This window comes from Poecilia formosa, unplaced genomic scaffold (assembly GCF_000485575.1).
Source record: "Poecilia formosa unplaced genomic scaffold, Poecilia_formosa-5.1.2 Scaffold259, whole genome shotgun sequence".
NCBI lineage: Eukaryota > Metazoa > Chordata > Actinopteri > Cyprinodontiformes > Poeciliidae > Poecilia > Poecilia formosa.
Genome location: NW_006800198.1, coordinates 568,287 through 590,121, shown reverse-complemented (window position 1 = coordinate 590,121; position 21,835 = coordinate 568,287). Strand labels below are relative to the sequence as shown.

Here is a 21,835-nt window from a genome sequence, read left to right as displayed (position 1 = left end):
ATGTGAGCCTCAGTCAGAGCTATTGTGTCCCTTCCTCTGTCCTCTGAAAATTGCTTTCATTCATAGACTAGCAGTAATGGGCTACGATTTAGCTGTTAAAATGACTAATGATGTTTTGCACTTAAGTGTGGCTTCCACACCGCTGTATCTGCCATCTTAACAGGAAGTGCTCCATTAAAAACTGCGTCGTATTCCACCCTGTTAAAAGCCAGCTTCAGCTGTCATGTGAAAAATGATTGATTGCCAACCCCCTCCTCCTCTCCTGGTGCAGAATGTGTGAAAATGGACCAGCGGACGATTAGAGCCCAGGATTTTCCCACCATTGTCTGCACCGACTGACAGGAAAAACAGTCTCGGTACTCACTTTGCGGCAAACTTGACCATCTGCTTGCTGGCACGATCTCCCACTGCGACCAGCGCCTGCACGTTGAACTGCTGCTGACGCAGGACCAAGAAGCATTGCTTCCCTGCAAAAGCAAAGCAAAGCAACAACAATAAGTGGCACAGGCCTAACAGACTTATCACAAAAGAAAAAGAAAAAACTCAGTTGGAAGCAGGGTTGGTTTGCTGAGTGAAACAAAAAAAGAAGACTGGATCCTGCAGCTGCAGAGGGTCAAACATTTGCAAACAAAGCCTTGTGTTTGAACAGCACTTTGTGGAGAAAGTGTGATAGCTACCTTAAAGTCAAACACACACCTTGGGAGAGTGTAAACAAACGAGCTCACAAAAACTCAGGTCCGCACATAGGAGGACCACCCAGATACTTTGATGTTTGCTGGGTGAGAGAAAGAGGGGAGTGGTGGGGATAGCACCGATGCCAGAGTCCCACCAAAAAACAAACCTCATCCCACACCACATCAGGATGTTGTTCTGCTCACACGGACATCCCACAGCGAGCACGCAGAATTAAAACAAGTGGATAGGAAGCGACTCTTGACCCTGGAAGTTATCTTGAAAGGAAATAGTCAAAAAATACAATCACAGGTTTGTTTATGGTGTCAGTAGGTTTGTTTGTGATGGCAGGTTTAGCCAAGCAGAAGAAAGGTGGGGTGTTTAATGCAGAGGAGTAACAAAGCAGGCAAAGCTCAGGCAGTTCATTGTATTCAAACTCAAAAGCTCCAAGGCTGTCGGTTGCTGGAACCGAGTTATCTGATCTTCCCGTTGGCAGTGATAAGCTAGTGTGAGAATGATATTAGAAAACACCCTCAGACTGTCAAACTGCTTGACAAGGAGAGGGTGGGAAAAGGGAAACATTGTAGGCAAATAATGGGACAAGTCCAATTCAACATAAATTCTGTTTGGTTTGAGATCTTAGAAGTTTTTGCTTGTTTTTAACGGTTTCTTTTAAAAAGTATTGAAACCCCTTCAATCTTTACATATTCTAATATTAATCCACAAACAGTGAAGTTTAATAATGCATAATTTTCAAAAGTTATGTGCTTCTGTATTCAGACTCTTCACTCTGATACCTGTAAATATAATCAAGCACAATGAATTGCCTTCAGAATTCACCTCACTAGTAAACAGTCCATCTTTTTGTAATTTAATCATCCTAAAATGGAAAGGGCAAGGCAAAGCTGAAAACCTACTTGGCTGTCCACCTAAACAAGTTTAGGGAAGGAAAGCATTAATCACAGAAGCAGCTAAAAGGTTCATGCCAACTCTACAGAGAATCTGCAGAGATCCAGAGATCAGGTGGGAAAAATACATCAACTATTGTTCTTGAACTGCACCTTAATTTGACCTTTATGGAAGAAAGCCCAGACAAAGTCATTGTTTAAGGAATACAGGGTTTCCCCCAGTGTATTATAAGCCTGATGGCCCTCCATGGTTTTATATTATTATATAATTTATTTTAGTGTTATTTTTCCAGTTACACGATGCATCAAACCCTATCAAATGCTTTGTCCACTTAGCCTGCAAGAGTCGATGCGCACGGCCGGGCGGAGATCTGAGAAACTCGTCCCATAAACTTGAGCAACCAGAATAGAAGAGCTGCTAAAGCCACATTAGCAGCATTGAATTAAATCTCCAATTTGATGCGCATCTCTGCGTGCAGTGCAGCAGGTTTAACTCATCCTGCAGAGCCGGCCCAAGGCTGCATGAGGCCTGGAGCAGAATCTGACTTAGAATCACCTTCTGATGCTAAAAACATCAGCACCACCAACAGCTTCTGTGTTAGATTTAGTGAAATCTGGGAGACGGGGAGTAGTTTAATTGGCCAACCTAAAAAGCAATAAGTTATAATTGCAGTTTAATAATTTGTATTTGTGAACAAAAAGAGCTCAAACTCAAAGATTAAACTCATAGCATCAGATTGTTGCTATGGTAACAAACCAATCTAACTATGAATATTGTTCTTTTAACTTTTACAACGTAAGCTTCTTAAAATCTTACATTTAAATGTTAAGCAATTTAAAAACTTTTAATCTATGTATGCTGAAACCATTAAAACTAATTTAGCAGCGTTGATAATCTGAATAAACAGATGTCACATTTATATATCTGTGGTGTTAAAATATTAGCATTTATGGGGCCCCTGAAGCCCTGGGGGGCCTGATGGAGCCGCTGACTTAATTTGGATTAAACAGAAGCAAATAATTGCTATTCATTTTAACTATATTTTTTTTTATTTGATGTTTTTAAGACTAGTTGTGGGTTTAAGTAGCGTTTCTCTGGCGATGTTATCCCGTGACATATAATTACCCAGTAATATTTATACATTCCCTGACAATCTTTTAATACCAAGCCTGGTGGTCGGGCCTCGGCGCCCCGACCACCAGGCTTAGCAAGTTGTGTGGGGGAAACCCTGGGAATGCAATAAGCAGTAACATTAGCAGGTTGCCACCACCCATGTAGGGAATACAGCAAACATGTGGGAGGTGTTTGGGTCAAATGAGACCACAATGTAACTTTTTGGTGTCGCAAGAACCATCAGTAGAGACAGAAAAGCTCTGTTAGAGGAAACATGTTAGAAAATTTGTTGTAGGCTGCAGAAGCTCACTAAACTAAAAATACAGCTTGAGTGGAATGATTTAGATCAAACTGTATTCATATGTTTGATTGCCCAAGACTTTGGTACTGATGTTCATAGACACATCCATCCAAACTGACAAGTATTGAGGTAATTTGCCAAGAATTAGGAGACATTTCCATTTTTAGACAAGCAAACTGTCAGAGACGTATCCCAAAGGACTTGCAGCTGTAATTGCAGCACAAACTGGTCCTACAAAGTAGTGAGTCCAGAAAAAAAAAAAAAAAAACCACACTTTAGATTTTTATTTGCAAAACACTTATTTTTCCTGTATTTCACAACCTTGCATTACTTTCTCTTCATTTATGCATCTTTTAAAAATTCAAACAGTTTTAATACTTTTTGCATGATGTAGACAGCAGTGGGTGGTAAAAGTATTAAAACTAAGGGGAGTGATGTCAGTTGTTGAGGTCATAAGAAACCCAAGAAGTCCACATCACTGTCGGCTGCCTCTGCTGTTTGATCTTGAACTAAAAGGAGAGCTGTGGAGGAAAATGGCTCAGGGCCAGATGATTTAGTCTGCAGAGTATAGGACACCGAGGATAAGCACAAGGGGGGCATCTCAGCCTGTCTCTTTGTATGCTCTGATATAAAAGGTGAACAAAGCGCCCAGAGGCAAAGGAGTGATCTCACCTTTGGCTCGGCTGGTGTGGACCCGGGCACGCAACCAGATCAGCTGGTCAACTTTCTGCGGAGTAAGGTCTTCGACTCGGACCAATGCCCTGTCTGGATCAAATAGACATACAAATTTTTCATTAGTTCAAAGAACTCCCCAACTTCTGAGCATAAAAGAAATCTCCCTTGACTATCCTTTATACTCCCAAAGGTAGAACAAAATGTGAAGAAGCAAGCGTGTGCTTGTGGTGAAACAGGCAGTAAAACTGCTCAAATTACAGGCATGCCTAATAAATAAGACACAGTAGAAGAGCTGCTGAAAGCTGTCTAAAATTTGGCTATTCTCCCTGGGCTTTATGACAAATTGAGTCTAGTTTCACTTGTATCACTCTGAGGCATGCTTGCTGCTGATAATCATGCAGAGACATTAAAGAAAGAGCTGCCCCTTTGGCTGAGAACTCTCTGTCAACTCTCCCGCTCCCCAACCCCTCCCGCCTCATCCCTGTGGCTGAACTTAGCATGCAGGTGAGGGAGGGAGGGAGGCCCCACTTTGTCTATTGCCACTGATGCTGAAATAATATGCAGACAGATGGACGGCAGCAACAGGTCTGTCTGCTGCTTTCCCCATCTAGGGAGTTCTCAAACACAGGCAGTTTGATGAATTATCTCTGGTATCGATGAAATTGCTACAAGAGGTGACTCCAATGTGGTTTTTCGTGATGTTTATCACAAGCCTGTTTAATCAGTTTGCTTGACTGGAATACTTCTGGCTCTACTACCGTGCTGTAAGAGTTCATGCAGAAAAACAGGTTGAAACACTCTTAACTGCATGTACAAACAGCTGCACAACCTGTATTTCTCAACAAGTACAGATGAAATGTGTGGAACAATGACAGGCAATTTCCTCGTATCTTTGTAATGACAAGACAACAGTGCGTAAACTTTGTAATGTCACCTTGGTAACAAACAACAATGGAAATTGGCACTTAGAGCTTTAAACTGGCACCTCTCCTCTTGTGGTTAATGCATCTTGTACATTGGGACCAGAGACGGTTCTAGACTAAGTTTAGGTAGGGCAGAGGTAGAGTCGGTGAACTTTGATCCAGAACCGCACAGCCATCTGGGGGATCCAGGCAGAGGGGAAAGGCTTTAGCTTCTCAACCTCTCACGTCGAGCTAAGCAAGGTTTGTGGCATCAACTCACTCACTCTTTGGTTACCTAGCAACAACCTGATTGGTAGCATGCAGTTTCAGGTTGCCCCAAACTTTGGTTACCTAGCAACAACCTGTTGAGCTGTAGGTTCTGCCACTTTGCCTCATAACATCTTGGGGTGAAAAAGGATAAACCAGAAAAGATAATGCTACAGTATTTCAAATATATAAACAAAAAACTAATCAACGATTATCAAAATTGAGAACTATTATGAAATGCCTGTCTCATGATGGGTTTTCCAGCCATACTGTAAAGCCCTACAGTGTCTTTAGGTAGTTGTAAAAATACTGTGTGAATCTTGAATTGTTCAGAGAACGGCTCAGAGTGTTTTGGGATCTGACGATCCGTTCTCCGACAAAAGAATTGTCTCAACTGTCTTTGTTAAAAAGTATTTCCATTTCAGCTTGACAAACTGCTCATATTTGTATTTTGCAATAAAATGTTAAAAACACAGCATATTTCTCTTCCATTGCACAAACATGCACTTTGTGTTTATCAAATACATAAAATTCCAATAAAATAAACTAAAGTTTCTGGTGAATTTGAAAAGGTTACAGGAACATGGATGTTTTGTGGAGACGCTGGATTTCTGCCGAATAAATTAAAAATGTAGCTTTTCTACCTTACCAAAGACTATGAAACTGTCTGCCAGACGATTTTCAGAAACAAAATAACATACAGGCTTGAATGACAGTGAGAAACACAGTATTCAGACATAAGCATAAAAGTGCTATTTACTTTTGGTTTCCGCCTCTCAGCTTATTAAATTGATGCTTTATCAGTGTTTTTATTCATTGTGAGCATTTAGATGTGCTGGTGAGTCGAGGTAGCTCCGATACCAACCAAGTTTTTGCTGCGATTGCACCATAGCCGACACCCCGTATCGGTCCTTGGCAAAGTCCTTTAAAAAGAAGACAACAAAACACATTTTAGAACATAACACCATCACAGTTGAGGAAGTCTTTCCACTTCGCTGTAATGACGTCTGTCTGTCTACTACATCTGCGATAAGAAACACGCAGAAGAGATACTGGGGCTTATCATGATCCTAGGGAGAAGTTGTGCAGCAAAAAACAGAATTCAAGAGTCATGCGTGCAGGTATTTACATACCAGCTGTTGCAACAGAACACCAAAAGAAGACAGAAAAGCAAAAAGCTGCCTAAAAAATGAGCCAGACGTAATTTGAGGATACTTACATCTTCATCTGCACTTTGTTGTTCAGCTGCCTGAAAGAAAAAGGAAAGCAACAGGAAATGTCAGGGGGCATTGCTAGTAGATTGTCATCTTGTTATTTCCTAGCTGTTAAATTAAAAAAAAAAATGCACCAAAACATTTGCCTTCAAATGGAGAAACATTTTGCTACAACACTCAAGTAAATTGCGTTTCCATCTTTTGCTGTTGAGGATTTGAATAAAATTAATAGCACATCTCGTTCAAGCCCAGAGTCGAGCGTCAGATCCCTGGAATTCACCGCTCTTCCACACATTGCTCCGAAACATCACGGGCAATGAGTAATGGCAGCACGAGATATTGCTATGTAATAGAAACAGTGTAAGTGGACGGATATTCTTTATCTCTGCATGGACTTCCAGGCAAATGACTCCCAGAGTGCGATGAGATCCAGCCTTGGCAATGCCGTGGCTCCATTTTCTATGCAAATTGATATTGGGGCACGGAAATGGCTGCTGGCAGCCGAGTGAATTGGAATCACCCATCCTTGATATAATAATTCAGTCACATGATGGATGATATTGCAGCTTATGATCAACCGAATATAGACCCGCATTAGCCGGAAAGCGGCCGAGCCTCACAAAAGTGACAAGTGTTTGCAGAATGAACGTAGAGCTGGCAGGGGCGAAGAAAGAAAAAGAGAGAAGAAGAAAAAAAAACAAACCAATGTTCACTCAATAAACATTCAACTCAGCTTTCAGGTCTTCCCCGAGGCGATGCCTACTATGCTTCAGTGATGTGAGCAGCAGCTGGTGAATCTAACAGTGACAGCAGCCTCTCCCTCCATGAAATGATGCTGACTGGTTTAATTCAACTGGAAGACAACACTTCACTGCTTTCACCTTTCAAAAGCACCTCAGCTGTGACGGCGCTGCACTGTATCAAAACTACATCTCTAATTTAGATCCACTTTAATATACCTTGGTCAAACTATAAGATTACAGAATACATTGCCTGGCTTTCAGTCTGATTTTAAGGATAATAACTGGATACTTTAATAAATGTTTTTCTTCTGCTATGCAAAGAATTGACAGACTGTAAATTAAGTTAAATAACCATGAAGGAATGATAAAAATAACCCACCAGGCATTTCACGACAGCACACAGCAAATAAACCAGATAAAGCAATCAAGGTTGTAGGACTTCAAGTGTTCTCAAATATTTAAATGTTTCCTGTCTGCAGTTTGCCCAGGGGTAGTTGGTAATAACTCATTTGTTGGTGTTATCTCATTGTTAGTTGTACATTAAAACAAAACAAGTTACTAAGACAACACTCATCACATGCAAACACTGGAGTAAAGATGGCAGCCAGCCAGGCAGGTTATAAACCGTTTGGACCATAATGTTGTAACTTCTCTATCACTTATCTGTTGAATTAATTTTACGAGGCTCTTGTACCGTTTGCAATCCCAGACTTTTTGAAACACAAAACTGTTCTCAGTCCACTTTTGTATTTATGTTTTAATTTCATAATAATAGGTTTCATAATAGTTGTACAGCATTTATTTGTAACTTCAGGTTTTTTTTTTTTTTGGAAGCAGAAAAGGAACAGAAAACAGAAAAACAACCTGGAAAAAAAAAATTAAAAATCAAAATCCAACTTCCAAGAAACTGCTGGAGTAGAATATTTCGATGGTGAAATATTGGGAGAATTTAAAGATGAAGTTGTATTTCAGCAGAACCTGAGAAGGGGAGTGCTTTTCTTCAGTTAATATAAACTCCTCACTGAATGAGTAATTTTCACACCCATAGAGATCCAAAAGAAAGAAACATGCCTGCGCTTTTGAGGTAGTCAAAGAGAAAGTGACATTTTTCAGCACATTCCTCCTTTCATGTTCGTTTCCCTTTATCTTTTAATATAAGACAATAATTCAAAGCAACACATACAAGTCTGAAACATTTGGAAGAAGGGAATCAAAAGAAAAAAAGATGAGGAATAGTCATATGGAAAACTGAATGAGTTTTCTTAAAAATGCTGATGAACTAAATTCCCTTTTTACTTAATCAACCTTTTAAAAAATAAAACCACATCTGTAGTCAAGAGAACCAAATTTGATGTGAAAGAAACGACAGAACTTCTGAGAAAACTAATGAAAAAGGACTTAATGGGATGCTTTGATCAGCGAACGCAGCAGTGTGTAGCTGCAGAAGGTGTGTGTATAAAAAAGTGAAGTTTATGGTCTCTTTGTTGAAACTTCAGTAGCAGTAAAAATCCCATCTCCTGCATGGCAAAAGGTGGACAGGAAAAATCTTACAAATCCTCTATCTCGATTCTTACAAGTATATAAAAGAGAAAAGTCGCCAAAGGTGTGTATTATAATTTAAGAAGTTATAAGAGGCCTATGGTAGAAGATAAGGAGCCTGGATATTTGTATTCTGCAGACAAGTCCACATGTGAGTGGACATGAGGTCCGTTTACATGGCCATGAACATTTTTTACACACATTTTACAGTTTTCTTTCAGAACCTTACTTACTTCATGACTCTCTTACAGCTGGCCAGACACTTTCTTATTCTGCACTGATATCATTCTGATTCTTGACCATGAAACTAGTTTGTCTGAATGTTTGTGAATACATGTTAAGTAAATGGTCTGTACTTGTATAGTGTTTTATCTAGTCCAAAGGACTCCGAAGCACCACAATATTGATATTCTTTTATAAATTCACATGCTGATGGAGGTAAGCTGTAGCCACTCCAGAAACTGATAAAAGTGAAGGACACAATGACAGAGTAGGAGTTGCACCCGCCAACCCACAGTTTACAGGACAAACTCCTGTAGACTTTGAGAAACTGTATTTTTCATGAAAGATTTTTTTTTTCCATTTAACATTTTAGTATTAAAGCTTTTTAAATAATTTTACTTTAGATAGTGATTAATGTGTTTCACTCTGAAATGCCAAACGTCTCCTAAAATCCTCCTATGAAAAGTTGCTCAGGCCTACGGCTGTATAATATTAAAAAAAATAACTATTGCATTGACGATAATATTGATAAGTATTGCAATAGTATTATCAGTTGTAATGTATGACAATTTAGTTTTTTCCTCTTATTCTCATCCCTGATTCCAACACTTCCTAAACACCCTTAGCCTCTGCTGATGTCCAACTTGCTAAATATGACACTTGTGAGGTCGTAGCACTTGGACTATATAAGCCAGGAGTTACTGCACTCCAAACAATCCTTTGTGATATGAGGATTGCATACACTGGTATCCTGATGATGACATATTTGCGATAAATTGTGCAGCTCAGTATCGTTCCCTGAGCTGCAGGTGAAGCCCAATCAAGTTTGGATGAAGCCCAACAACTTTATCAGAGTTGAGTGGAGAGAAATGTTTGCTACATTGCACAGTTTGTTATTTTTGACTTATTTCTGCATAAAAAAAACTTTGTTTTCCCAAAACACCTCCAGCATACCCAGAACCACACAGTAACTTTTGTTTCTAATTCTGTTTTGGAGTGACCAGAGAGGGCAGATAAGCCACCACCTCCTGAAGCATGATGTCCTTCAGGCGGTCAGCATGCCCCCGTTAGCTGAGCTGAGAAACGAAACAACGAGATTCACAAGTCAAGAGACCCAGACCTGTTCACAAAGACATGGCACAACAACATCCAGACCACGATTAGGCCACAAGTAACTCTGCTTGTTTTGCTAAGGCGGTTCTGAGCTGATAAATGTGTGAATATGTATTTGAAACATTTAATCTATTCTATAAACTACAGAGAAACCACCAAGTAAAATTCTGAGAAGTTAGTTTTAATCAGTTGTATAATATTTTGAACATGAATTTCTATTTCATAAAATCATCTCTTAGCTGTAGGAGTAGATCCTAAACTGTTGGTGTTTTTATGTTATTTTGTTTCTGCTTCATTTTTACCTGCAGGAAACAGACCTTAGTTTGAATAATACGTAATACAACCATCAGTGTAATTAATTTCACACAATCTAAACCTTCAGTTAGAAAAATATTTAGTTTATCTTTGCTTTTGAAATTGGCAAAGAAATTGCTCCTCAGCATGTTACAGAAATGTGTAAACAAAAATCTATGTACTTTGCAGAAACTGTTCTTAGTCTTAGTTATGTGATTAAAATTATCCACAAATATCTCCATAATCCATCTGTCATAAACGCAAAAGTGCTTTAATAACTATGAGCATTACTGTGTAGGATGTTATTCAGTAAGAAAACAAGACTTTGCGTGGACATAAACATGACCGAAATGACAGGAATACTTGAACAATAGAGTCCAACCCCCTGTTGGCTCACCAACCCTGCTGGGCCAACAATGCCCACCAGAACAGCACGTCACATCATAAACAGCTGTACAGGTTTTCGGCGGATGTGAACCATCAAAACAGAAAAAAACTGCAATAACAACACTGACCAGCTTGGCCTGTTTCTCAGCCTTCTTTGCAGCTTTCTCTGCTTCCTTCTGCTGCTTCTTTAGGGCTTTCTTTGACTGAGCCTGCTGCTCCTCCTCTGTTGCGCTGAAACAGGAAGAAAGACACAACATAAACATGAAAGTCAACTTCCACCTCCTATTTCTCCCGCATCCCACGAGGAAGTAGTTGAGCGCCTGGGAAAATTAATTCTGCGCCATCACCACCTCCAGCTTTAAAGTCTGAACTCCCTTTAATCCTATTGTTCTTCCAAACAAAACAGCTGGAGTTGAGATGAATGGATCGGAGAGAGCTTGGAGAGCAGTTAAGATTGAGATGTCAGAAAGTAAGATTAGGTAGATAAACACTGCAGCTCTGAGGAGACTGTGGACAGACTGACAATCTCTAATTCTGTAGCTGTTTGTAGAGAACACAGATTATCCCATTAAAATAACATAAAGGTGTCTTTATTTACCAGATTAAAAACTCTTTACTTGAGCTCTTAGAGATGTGAAATTTACCTACAATTAACAGTATAAACAGGATAACAAATTGTGACATGACAAAATCAAGAGTAGCCAAAATTACCACAAATGTACACAAATACAGAGCATCTGCCTTTTAACACGTGTAGAGATGTTTTTGTTCAGGTGCTTTGAAGATTTTGAAGGTGCATTTCAAGGCCAGGAACCTTTTCCAGAAACTACTGTAGAAATAAATAGAATATTTCACAGTGTTTATGTCCTGACATGTCAATTAAAGCTTTCACAACTTCACAGAAGTGTTGATTTGGATTGAGTTGATTGTCTGAATGGAGCAAACAGGCTGCAGCTGATGTTCTAACACTCAACTCGGGGGCTTTATTTATTAAAGTTCTCTGCATTTTCTTCAGAGATAAAACTGATTTTAATCAATTTTCAGAGCCCAATGGCCGTGAAAGCATCATAAATTATTCTCGACAGTTGGGCCAACACACTTTAGTAGAATATGTTCTTATATGTTTGCACACAGTAAGTGGCTTTTAAACTGTAACAACTATGAAACAATCAGACATTAATGGAGTTTTGGTCCGATCTCACTGTTTGAATCAAACTATGGATTCTGCTGATGCAGTGGGTGGAGATCCATTTCACCAGATCCAGCAGCACTTCTTCAAGAGGAGAATCAACTCAAAGATCACAAACACAAAAGAAATCACATAAAATCCTAATCAAATATGCTGTAAAATATGATACAATTCTGGGATTATGGACAAACAAGCTTTGGAATAATCTCTCTCTGTCTCCTAGTTTTATATTTTTCTATTTAGTGTTTCAAAGTGTGTAAATTATTTCTTTTTGAATAATATCAACCTAATTATCGTTCTATTTTGTATTTAAGAACAAAATTCAGTAAAAAAAAAAATTAAGTCACTATAAAGCAGCAGATCCCGAAGAGTTTGAGCTCTGGACTCGTCCATTAACTCATAATTATTTTCTAAATCTGCAGGTGCATCAATAGCAGCTGCTTGGTTTCCCAAAACACCAGGAGTCTTGACCTGAAGGAAGCCTGTGAGATCAGGAAATAACAGGGAGCAGAGGATAGCTATGAATAGCAATAAAGCCCAAACAAAAGTCAAAAACAGCAACATATTATGACTTCCAAGGGAGGAATCAGATCCCGGTTGCACTTCCTCTATTGTCTAACATGTCATTGATTCCACTGCTTTAACAGCAAAGTCAACAGCCCAAGTTCTCCCTCTACAAACCCTGAAACTAATCTTCAGTATCTGGATGTCTGTGATACGTAATGGTTCAGATACAGCAGTAGTAATATGCAACAACCTAAAATGTTGTTTTATTGTTGTTTTGATTCTCAAGAAGTGATCTGATTCTGAAGATTCATATTGTGCTCACAGAAAGACTCAACTATTTAACAAATAAAAACTCAACCAATTTAAATACAACTATGATAACATGTCCAGGATCCAACAGCTTCAGTCCCCAAACAAAACACCTCTTCTGCTGTAAAATAGTTAACATTTCTAACATAACCACATAAAACAACAATAAAAGGTGGGGAATAGTTAAATATAAAACAAAATGGCATCAATCTTTGAGCAAAGTTCACAAAGCTAAAATCAAACAGAATGAGAGCCATTTCCTTTAAAATTAAGTTAAATCTAAGTTTACTTTAGAGTAAAGTCTGCATCTGAGTGATTGCTGTTGAGCTAGCAAGTAGCTTTTACCTGTTTGGGTGTCCACAAAAGGAGCTGCTCAATAGAAGTTCAATATTTTGTATTTTTCTAATCTAATGCAACAAAGTTAAATTATATTTCAGATTGAACTATCTCAATAACTGATCAAAAATATGCAAATACTTTAATATATACACAAGAAAAAATGTCACCTATTCATTATTAGAGCTGAGGATGTAGTAATGTCTTCTAAACAGTGCTGCATGTTTATATCTTAAACAGGAAAAAATATATAAATTTTTTTAATCAGGCCTGTTTTCAGTCATTCACCAGAGGTTCAGCAAAGGCCAAATTTTTAAGATTTGGTCCATGCTTGCTTTTCCTAAATCCCTAATGGTCTGTAAGGTCAAGTTTAAAAAACAAACAAACAAACAAAAAAACACTAATGTAATATGTGCTTTTAAAATTTCTGAAAAATAAATAGCAATTCAATCATATAAAAATTATGACAGATATGGGATTTTTAACCTAGAACCACTAACTTCAATTAAATTGGGTTTTTAAGCTTTTTCACAGAGCTCCAAAGTCTTATGATTCTCAAATCACCAGAAATATAATCGTGAAAAAACAAACTGCCTACATGAAATATCTGTCAAATATCTGGTGACAAGCCATAAAACGTTCATTACCAACCTTTATGTCTATCTCTAACGACAATCTAAATGCCCAAGATTATAAACTTCAAGCAAGGTGGCGGAAATGTTACGTAAAAATAATAATAATAATAAAACAGTGACATAATTGGGAGCTACTACGATCACTATTGTTGCTATAATTAGATAATGGCACGTTCTGTGTACGCTACAATTAAAAAGCACACGATAAACATTTTTTACGAGATTCCTTTCTAATTTTTAAAACGAAGAAAAGTTTTATTGGAAAACAAAGTAATTAGAATCAACAGTCGTTTCTTGTAATAACAATGTACATTTTACTGTTGAATGACCAATAATTGTCACAAATTGTAAATACTTTTTTGATAAGGGTGTTTTAATTTTTTTTTAAATCATCAGGTTTTAGCACAATGACGAACTTTGTGTTGAAAACAGCCGGGTAAAAGTCATATCAACATATCAACTGTCTGTTTCATTAGTTTCTGAAGGAAAAATATCCTGCTTACGTGCATGTATAAACCGTGGCATGTTGTTATCTTGTTGTTTTTCGTGCTTTGTCGTTTGTGGTCTTCCGTTAATTTCAATAAACTGCTAAATTAAACTTTATCAAACTGAAATGAAAGTGGTTGCTGATGCAATTCGCTGCAAGTTAGCTTCTAGCCTTGTTAGCAACAAGGTGAAATCAAAATGCAGCTCTGAGAGCTGTGCTACAGCAAACGCTACATTCACAGCGCTCTTACCCGTTTGCTTCTTCTTTCGTCATGTCCAATTTTATTCTTGGAAAGTTGGGATGAATTTTTTTTTACAACTGTTTGCTAGGGGAAGAAAGACCGCATCAGCTGTTCACAGCATGGACGGGATCAGGAAGGAAGGAGCTGTTTTGACCGAGCACAGTTCCGGCTGGAAACGAGTTACAGACTGTAGTTCCGCCTTATTAGCGTTTGTCCGGAGCAGACAAAATAGATCAAACATATGTAGGGAAATGCGTCTGAGGTAATTTCCTCAGACTGTGCAGAACTTCAAAGCAACAAATAATTTTACCATCAAACTAAATTACAGAAATGGAGTCATCTAATGCCCAGATTTGCAGAATCTATTTTGGTTTAAATTCAGTTCATATAAAACCTGTTCATTCCAAAGCGCTCTAATAAATTGTAAGAATCAGATCAAATTCAGTTCCGAATGCAACACAATTTAATTAAGTTCAGTTTAATATAAAGTTCTCATAGGCCAAAAAGTAAAAAGGCATTTGTCTATGAAAGTCTAACTGATTGCATGAAGCCATCCAGTTTATAGGATTTCCACCTGTCAAGGAGCAATAATTATTACAACAAACCTATTTGTATTAAGGACCAACACAATTAGTGAATTCTATTGCACTATAGGGAAAATGAAACATTCTTTTTGTTTGTTTTTGTTTTGCATATAAAATGTTATTTTGTCATTATTTTTTGTAGTATAAGTCAGACTCAAACAGATTAGATTGAGAGCATGAACATCCATTATCAAGTGTTGCATCATGTTCTTAGTTGTATTGTAATTTTGGACTTTGACTAGGTCATGAATATATTTTGACCCAAGTCATTCCATTTTGACTCCATGTTTTTGTCTTTTTGTCCTACGAAAAGGTGAACCCTTGTCCCAGTTTTTATTTTTTATTTTTTTGTGTATCTAATAAGTTTGAATTCCTTATTGTCATGTATTTATCTCCATCTTGCTTCCGAGTAGGTTTGAGCAGCTTCCATGTTCATGATGAGGCAAATAACTCCCTTGGTTGGGATATGTCCTACTTTGTCTTGATCTATCTGCTAAAATCCAGATAAAATACTGCTGCAACATGTAAATGTAAAGTTCAATGGATACGTTTAAATAAAAGACGCCTGCTGTCATCTGAACCTCAGTTATAAATCTTTGCCCAATCTATATGAGGCATTAGGAACTGCAGCGTTGCATTTGTGGTTGGCTGGTGCTCTTATCTTGGGGTTCTTCTTCTGTTTTGTGGGCTGGGGGTTAGACTTTGTAGACTGTTTTTTACCTTCTGCCACAGTTAATTATTGACTTCAGAGACTTCAGAAAACACACTTCTGCCACGTGCAGCAGTGATAATTTTGAAAGACTTTAGTACCATGCAAAACACTTTTTTAACTACACTTCATTATATGACATAGATAAATCAGTCCACATGAAATACAAGTCATATAAACAACTAACAGCAGGTAATTAGCATGTGGGGGCTGCTTTACTCTCACAGAAAGTGTAAAATTCAACTGAACATTCACACCTTTGCTTGAGTGCTCTAAGTGCACACAGGTATCCAGTAACCTTTGCAGGAATGGACTGGCACAGCGAGTGACGGTGGTTTGAATTCAGCGGGGGTGTCTTCAAAGCTTTTCTCAGGCTGCTGACCACAGGAGCTCCTGATGCAGGAAACAGGCTTCCTGTCGTTCACTTTCCTCCCTAAAACAGTGTAACCTTTGCGGAGCGTGTCACTGCACAAAAGGAGCTCGGGCTATTTGTTCTTTTAAGCTGGCATCTGCAAAGCTGTACTTTTCTGTTTTTACAGTGCCCCACATTAACAGTTAAGTAAGGCTGAGTAATTTTACGGAATCCACGTTTAAAGCTGCAGATATGGAGGTGTAGAGATAATGAATCACCAGTAGGAGCAATTTCCTGTTCTCCCCAACAACTTTAGCCTTTAACCCAGGATACCGACCTTCCTGCAGGGAAATATTTGAATGAGTGTGTTTTGACTCATCAAATGTAAGTTTAAAACATTTAAACTGAACACCAGTTTTGTGCATTTACTCTTGAAATTTAGAAGGTAGACACTTCCTAAACTGCTCCTTTGAAGGAGGCGCTAGAGATGTGTGATATTGAATATTGTAGTTTGTCATTACACAGAGAGAATGAAAGCTTTAATAATGAATGGAAGGGAACATTCTTGTACCCAAGATGTGAATTCCTAACAGGACTGCCTATCTAAAATTTAAGCACTTCACTGGAGACCAAAGTCAGTTTGTAGAGAAGCAGAACCCACCCATCTCCTTACTTTTATCATTTTAATTGATTACAGTTTGATAGACAGACTTCAGTGTGTTTTATTTGGATTTTATGTGACAGACCAACACTAGGTTGGACATATTTGATAATGCTTTTATTAATCAAACTTTTAAAAGCAAAGAGTACATCGTAAGTCCTTTTTATTCTGATGTCCCTAAATTAAATACAGTGCAAAATGTGTCAGAAAAACTCTGCAATAAAAGTCTAAAATGTGTTGTGTGCATTTGTATTCAGCTCCCCTGAGTTAATCATTCATTTTTTCCATTCTTCTTTGGAAAAGCTCAAGCTCAGCCAGATTAGGTGGGACAGGATCCATCAATATCTTGTCTTGCACATCTTCTCAATTGATCTTTAGGGTTTGTGCTTTGACTGGGCCATTCTAAGACATGAACATCCTTTCATCTACACCATTTTATTAGAGATCTGGATATATTTTGGGGGGTTGTTTTGCTGTTGGAAAGTGAACCTCTGACTCTGTTTAAAGTCTTTTGCAGCATATATCACGTTCTCCTTCTGTCTTCTTATTAACCCCTTGCAACTCCCTCTCCATGCTGAGGACAAACACATGATGCATGATGCTGCCATGAGGTTCTACTTTGGTCTCATGTGAAAAGAGAACCTTCATTTGTGTTCTTTTTGGGTCCACTACATGTATTGTGTCAAGCTGAGAACAGAACTCTTGTCTCTTTTTTTCTTGTCACTAGTATAAACCCAGGATGTTACCACCACCACTACTGTGTTTTATGGTCTGTAGTGCTTTGAAAGTGGCCAAGAAAGTTCAACATAGGACTCATGCTGAGGACAAACTGCAAAACTTACAGCAGTACTTAAAGCAAAAGGTGGTTGACTAAGACGAGATGACTAAAAATACATCCCAAACCTTTGAGATTTTTAATTGTAGACAAAGTTTGTCGTAACAGAACAAAAATATTAAATAATTTAAAGGACATGAATACTTTTGTGAGATTTATTCCACCCACAGCAGTTGCTGTATTAATTTAAACTGTAAAAGCTGTGCTTTTTTTTTTTTTCCAGGCTGGGAATTAAACTTTCTCTTGTCTATAAAGCATAAATGCAACTGAAGAGATACAAGTGAGGCAGATCTCCCTGCACAGGATGAGGTTTTATGCTAAATGAGGCTCATGTGGCTACAGTCCCAACTTTGAAAATTTCCTCTTGTTTTAAACTGCTTCACTGCATCAAAACAGGCATTAACCCTTTGACTTAATGAAAGCACTTCACACTTTTTTCCTCTCCACGTAAAGATATGGAAATGTATCTCCATGGGAGTTTAGAGTGAATGCCAGGGCTGTGGTATTACACAGAGGGCATTCGATGGCTCCATTCTCCTTGACATCAATTGTTGTCCGCTTCCTTTGGTCTCCCAACTTGAACATCAGTCTTTGTCACCAGTTCAGCGCTGATTACATTTATAACATATATCTTAGTTAAAAGAGATTAATGTGGCTAAATGTCCAAAAAGAAGCCATTTTAAGGTCAAATGTTGGGGTTTTCTTGTTGCAGCAAATTCATGCAAATGATGTATCACAAAACCCCTCATAAGAGACAATGCCTGGCTATTTGCATCTACTGAATACATTTATTTCAGTTTTTGTGATCCATTTAATGGTTAAGCTGACCCAATGACCCTTTCAATGAGGTGAATGAGGATATTGCTTGTTTACAAGCCAAACGTAAAGGAGGCAGTATATCTTGCAAACTGGGAAAGAAAGAAAATAAAACTTAACATGCTAATTGCTTTGTTTAAGAGCCATATGGATGCTAATTCCAAGAGATTTCTTTTGCTTTGTGTCACTGTCTGGTTAAGATGTAAAGTGCACAGATGTTCCTGCAATTACAGGGTCTGTCTGTGCAGTCCTTCTGCATTTCAGGCCAGTTCAGGTGGTGACATTTGTTAGGAGACTTTCTACCCCCCACACCACTACTCGCCCACAAACTCCCCAAAGGGGAGGGTTGGTAAAACCCCCTCATCACACAACAGTCACGGAAAGTACAAGACACTTTTATTTTTACAGTAAAAAACAAGTACAAAAAGCAACTTTCTTAAATCAAGCATAAGCCCAGTGTAAACGACAGCAATAAATTATAGCTTTCACTTATTCACGCAACTTAAGTGCGACACACACAAATGCTACAAACAGAACTATGTACAAAGTTTACAAAAGCAGCTTCCAGTGGAGGACAACAAATAAGATCCGTGGTGGAGCATCACAGTCCGTGAGAATAATACAGATAATGGATCTTGAATGGGAAATCGGTACTGACCAGGACACAATGCTACTTCAGAAGATGAACAATTGGGAAACAAATGTAACAAAACACACACAACTGCAGTTTTCAACTCAAACAAACAACCAAGTATAAAAAAAACAAACAAAAAACTCCTCTTTTTTTTACATGTGTACAAAATGTAGTAAGTTCTTTAAAATAAAGCTTCGTTTTTTTTTAAGTCTCTCCTGAGAGTGTAAAGTCAAGAACTCCCGACATTAACTGCCGGTTAACTTGTCAAAACGCTGGAAGACTCGGACTCTGTGGACACAGAAGAAATCTGCCCGCGCTTTTTGGCCATGAGAGTCACTTTCTGGCTTGATTTGCTGCTATTTGTGAGCGTGCTCCTGGCGGTTTTATTGAACTTCACCCCCAGGAAGGCATACAGGATGGGGTTAAGGCAGCAGTGGAAGTAGGCCAATGCTTCGGTGATTGAGATCCATGTCTCCACCGCCTGCTGCAGCTGACAGGAAGAGCGCACGACGTCCAGCATGATAAGGGTGTCCAAAAAGATGCCGGTGCAATAGGGTAGCCAGCATCCGAAGAAGCAAATGATGAGGATCACTGTGGTCTTCAAAGCTTTCTTCTTCAGGACCTGGCCCTTGGCACCTTGGGAGAGCTTGGAGATGATGATGCAGTAGCAGACGAGGATGACCAGTCCGGGCAGGACGAAGCCCACCAGGATGTGCTGGAAGCGGAAAACCACCGTCCAAATCAGGCTGCTTGACCCCGGGTAGATGCGTTGACAGATAGTTCTGGAATCGGTGCTCTCCATGCTGTCCTCCACGAACAAGTAGTTGGAGGACTTTACATCCTGGACCCGGGCAAACACCAGGTCAGGCACGGTCAGGATGGTAGCCGGCAGCCACACTGCAATGTAGATCACTTTGTTGGCCAGCAACTTCCTTTTGGCCTGGCTGTTGGTGGCATGGACAATCGCCAAGTACCTGTCCAAGCTGATGAAGGCCAGGATCAGGACGCTGCTGTACAGGTTCAGCGTGTAGATCACGTGCACCGAAACGCAGAGGAAGCCTCCAAAGTACCACGTCTTGGCTGCGTCCACGGCCCAGAAGGGCAGCGTGAGGACGAACAGCAGGTCAGCCACAGAGAGGTGGACCCGGTACTTGTCTGTCATCGTTTTGACCTTCTTCTGGTAGCCCATGACGGCAATGACCAGTCCATTGCCGATAATCCCGAGGATGAATATTATTCCATAAACCGTTGGGAGGAAGACCTTGTTGAAGTTGCTGCTGAGTAACTGGCCACATGGCTCCGGGATGAACAGATCAAGCTCTGGAAACTCCTCGGAGATGTTGTAGGTGTTGTTATCAGAATACTCAAATGGATAGTCGTCCTAAAATGAAAATGAAATGTTTTTAATTTTTTTTAAATGAAAATGTTTTACAAACTAGGTTTCTAACCACAACATCCATCTTAACTTTAACTGCTCTTAAGAATAAAAGAAAGAAGAAAAAAAAAGCTGAAAATCACGTTTAGAATTAACCCTAATTAATACAAGAATCACCTTGCAGCAAAAAGGGAAACAACCTTTCCATCAATTAAGGAAAACAACAAGACTCACCTCTGCCATGTTTAGCTTTCTCCGATAATGAAAAGTGTTGGCAACAGGGACCGTGTGTTTTCGCGTTTAGCGAGGTGATTAGATGTGGTGATCTGTAAGCGGACCTACCCCATTAAGTAGGCACAGTCAGCCGGCCCCCCCTCTCCGCCTCCCAGGGGAGGAGGAGGACGTGGAGGCGGGGCTGCGCCGCGCACCGGGTCTCCAAAAACAGCTTCACTATAAAACCCTAAAACACTCCGCATGTGGTAAAGGCGGAACATGTGAAACTTCTCTGTCTGCGAAAAAAGACGTTAAAGCGTTAAAATAACGGCCCCAGACAGGGGCGTTGCTAGACGAAAAGCAAAAGGGGTTTAAGACCTGAATAAAAGTAAAACTAAAACTAAAAAAAAAACAAAAAACAAAACAAAAAAACCCCCTAAAAAAGTAGAAAAAAAAGGAAATCAACGAAAAAAAAGAAAAAAAAACTAATATTTGAATGTTTACTTATCCTATGTTTTATGTTGTTGTTGTTTTTTTTTTGCTATTATGTTATGTTATTTGCAATTGTGGGGAAGACTGAGGGGAGACTTATCAGCAGACAGTAACTTACACCCTCCACAAGGAGGACACGCCACAAAATCAAAGAGTTTTCCTCCCAGCAGCTGGGACCAATATGCCTCCCAACAAACCTGATACATGCTTTGTATTCCCACTGTTCCTTGCAGGAATCTCCATAGTTTTGTACAGAACATATTTCTACATGAACATATACATTTAGGATTTCCTGTATGTATATCTGCAAAGTTTTTCACTGTATGTTTATCACAACTATGTATTATTCAATTTTATAGCTGTAAAGGATGATTGATAAAGAGACTAGTTTTTCACAATGTTGTATTCAAGAATATTGAAAATTAAATGGAAGGAAAAAGTAGGTTAAAAAGGTGCGTGAGGTAACTCTTAGAAAGATTTCATTAGTAGCTTTAGTCATTGCTTCACTGAATCCGGGATGCAACTGCATTTCTTTTGTTATGCCACTTTTTAGAAAAAGATAACATTAAAAGCCTCTTACTTGGGAGAAAAATAAACCACACTGTTGTCCAGTGAATTTATTATTTTCTTTATAAATCAAAGTTTGAAAATCTGAAGAGTGAAGAGATTCACAAGTTGCTTGAGGCCCTGTGTGAAGTTTCCAGAGTAGATGTTTACTTGTGGAGCTGTGCCATCTTCTGTTTTTGTGCTCCGTGTTTAATCAAATCCAGGTCAATATCAAGCCACTAAATGTTGGGAAACTTTATACTTCTCTCTGCTGACAAGCATCCTTGCAGATTTTATTTTTCCAGCAGAACTTAGCACCTGCCCACACACTCAAAAGTACCAAAACCTGCTCCTTTTTCCATGGTGTCACTGTAACTGATTGACCAAACTTGTCTCACCTAAGCCACATATAGATTGTTGAAAACAGGAAGAAACAGGAACAAACCCAACACTGCATATTAATTAAAATCCGCAGCTGAAATAAATTTAAGCTTAACACCTTTTAGCAGAGCACTAACAGATCGCTTGGAAAACACTTGAAACATACGTAGTAGTCTGGCTTT

General features: G+C 38.9%; 2 protein-coding genes across 2 annotated transcripts in view; both read right to left on the bottom strand.

Annotated features, from left to right (window-relative positions):
- dars1 (aspartyl-tRNA synthetase 1) overlaps positions 1-14,229 on the bottom strand; it is a 40,522-nt gene extending 26,293 nt beyond the window's left edge. Inside the window, exons 1-6 of the mRNA XM_007570357.2 lie at positions 14,065-14,229; positions 10,480-10,582; positions 6,059-6,088; positions 5,705-5,762; positions 3,668-3,760; positions 365-467 (exon numbers count right to left, since the gene is read on the bottom strand). Coding sequence (XP_007570419.1) covers positions 365-467; positions 3,668-3,760; positions 5,705-5,762; positions 6,059-6,088; positions 10,480-10,582; positions 14,065-14,087 — 410 coding nt within the window. The 5' untranslated portion in view covers positions 14,088-14,229. The remainder of the gene's footprint in view (positions 1-364; positions 468-3,667; positions 3,761-5,704; positions 5,763-6,058; positions 6,089-10,479; positions 10,583-14,064) is intronic.
- Positions 14,230-18,792: 4,563 nt separating this feature from the next.
- On the bottom strand, positions 18,793-20,371 carry LOC103150653 (C-X-C chemokine receptor type 4). Its single transcript, XM_007570355.2, has 2 exons — positions 20,256-20,371; positions 18,793-20,027 (listed from the first exon to the last, which is right to left on the bottom strand). Exons 1-2 carry the CDS (start codon positions 20,262-20,264, stop codon positions 18,903-18,905), a joined length of 1,134 nt encoding a protein of 377 aa, XP_007570417.1. The 5' UTR covers positions 20,265-20,371; the 3' UTR covers positions 18,793-18,902.
- Positions 20,372-21,835: the final 1,464 nt, after the last annotated feature.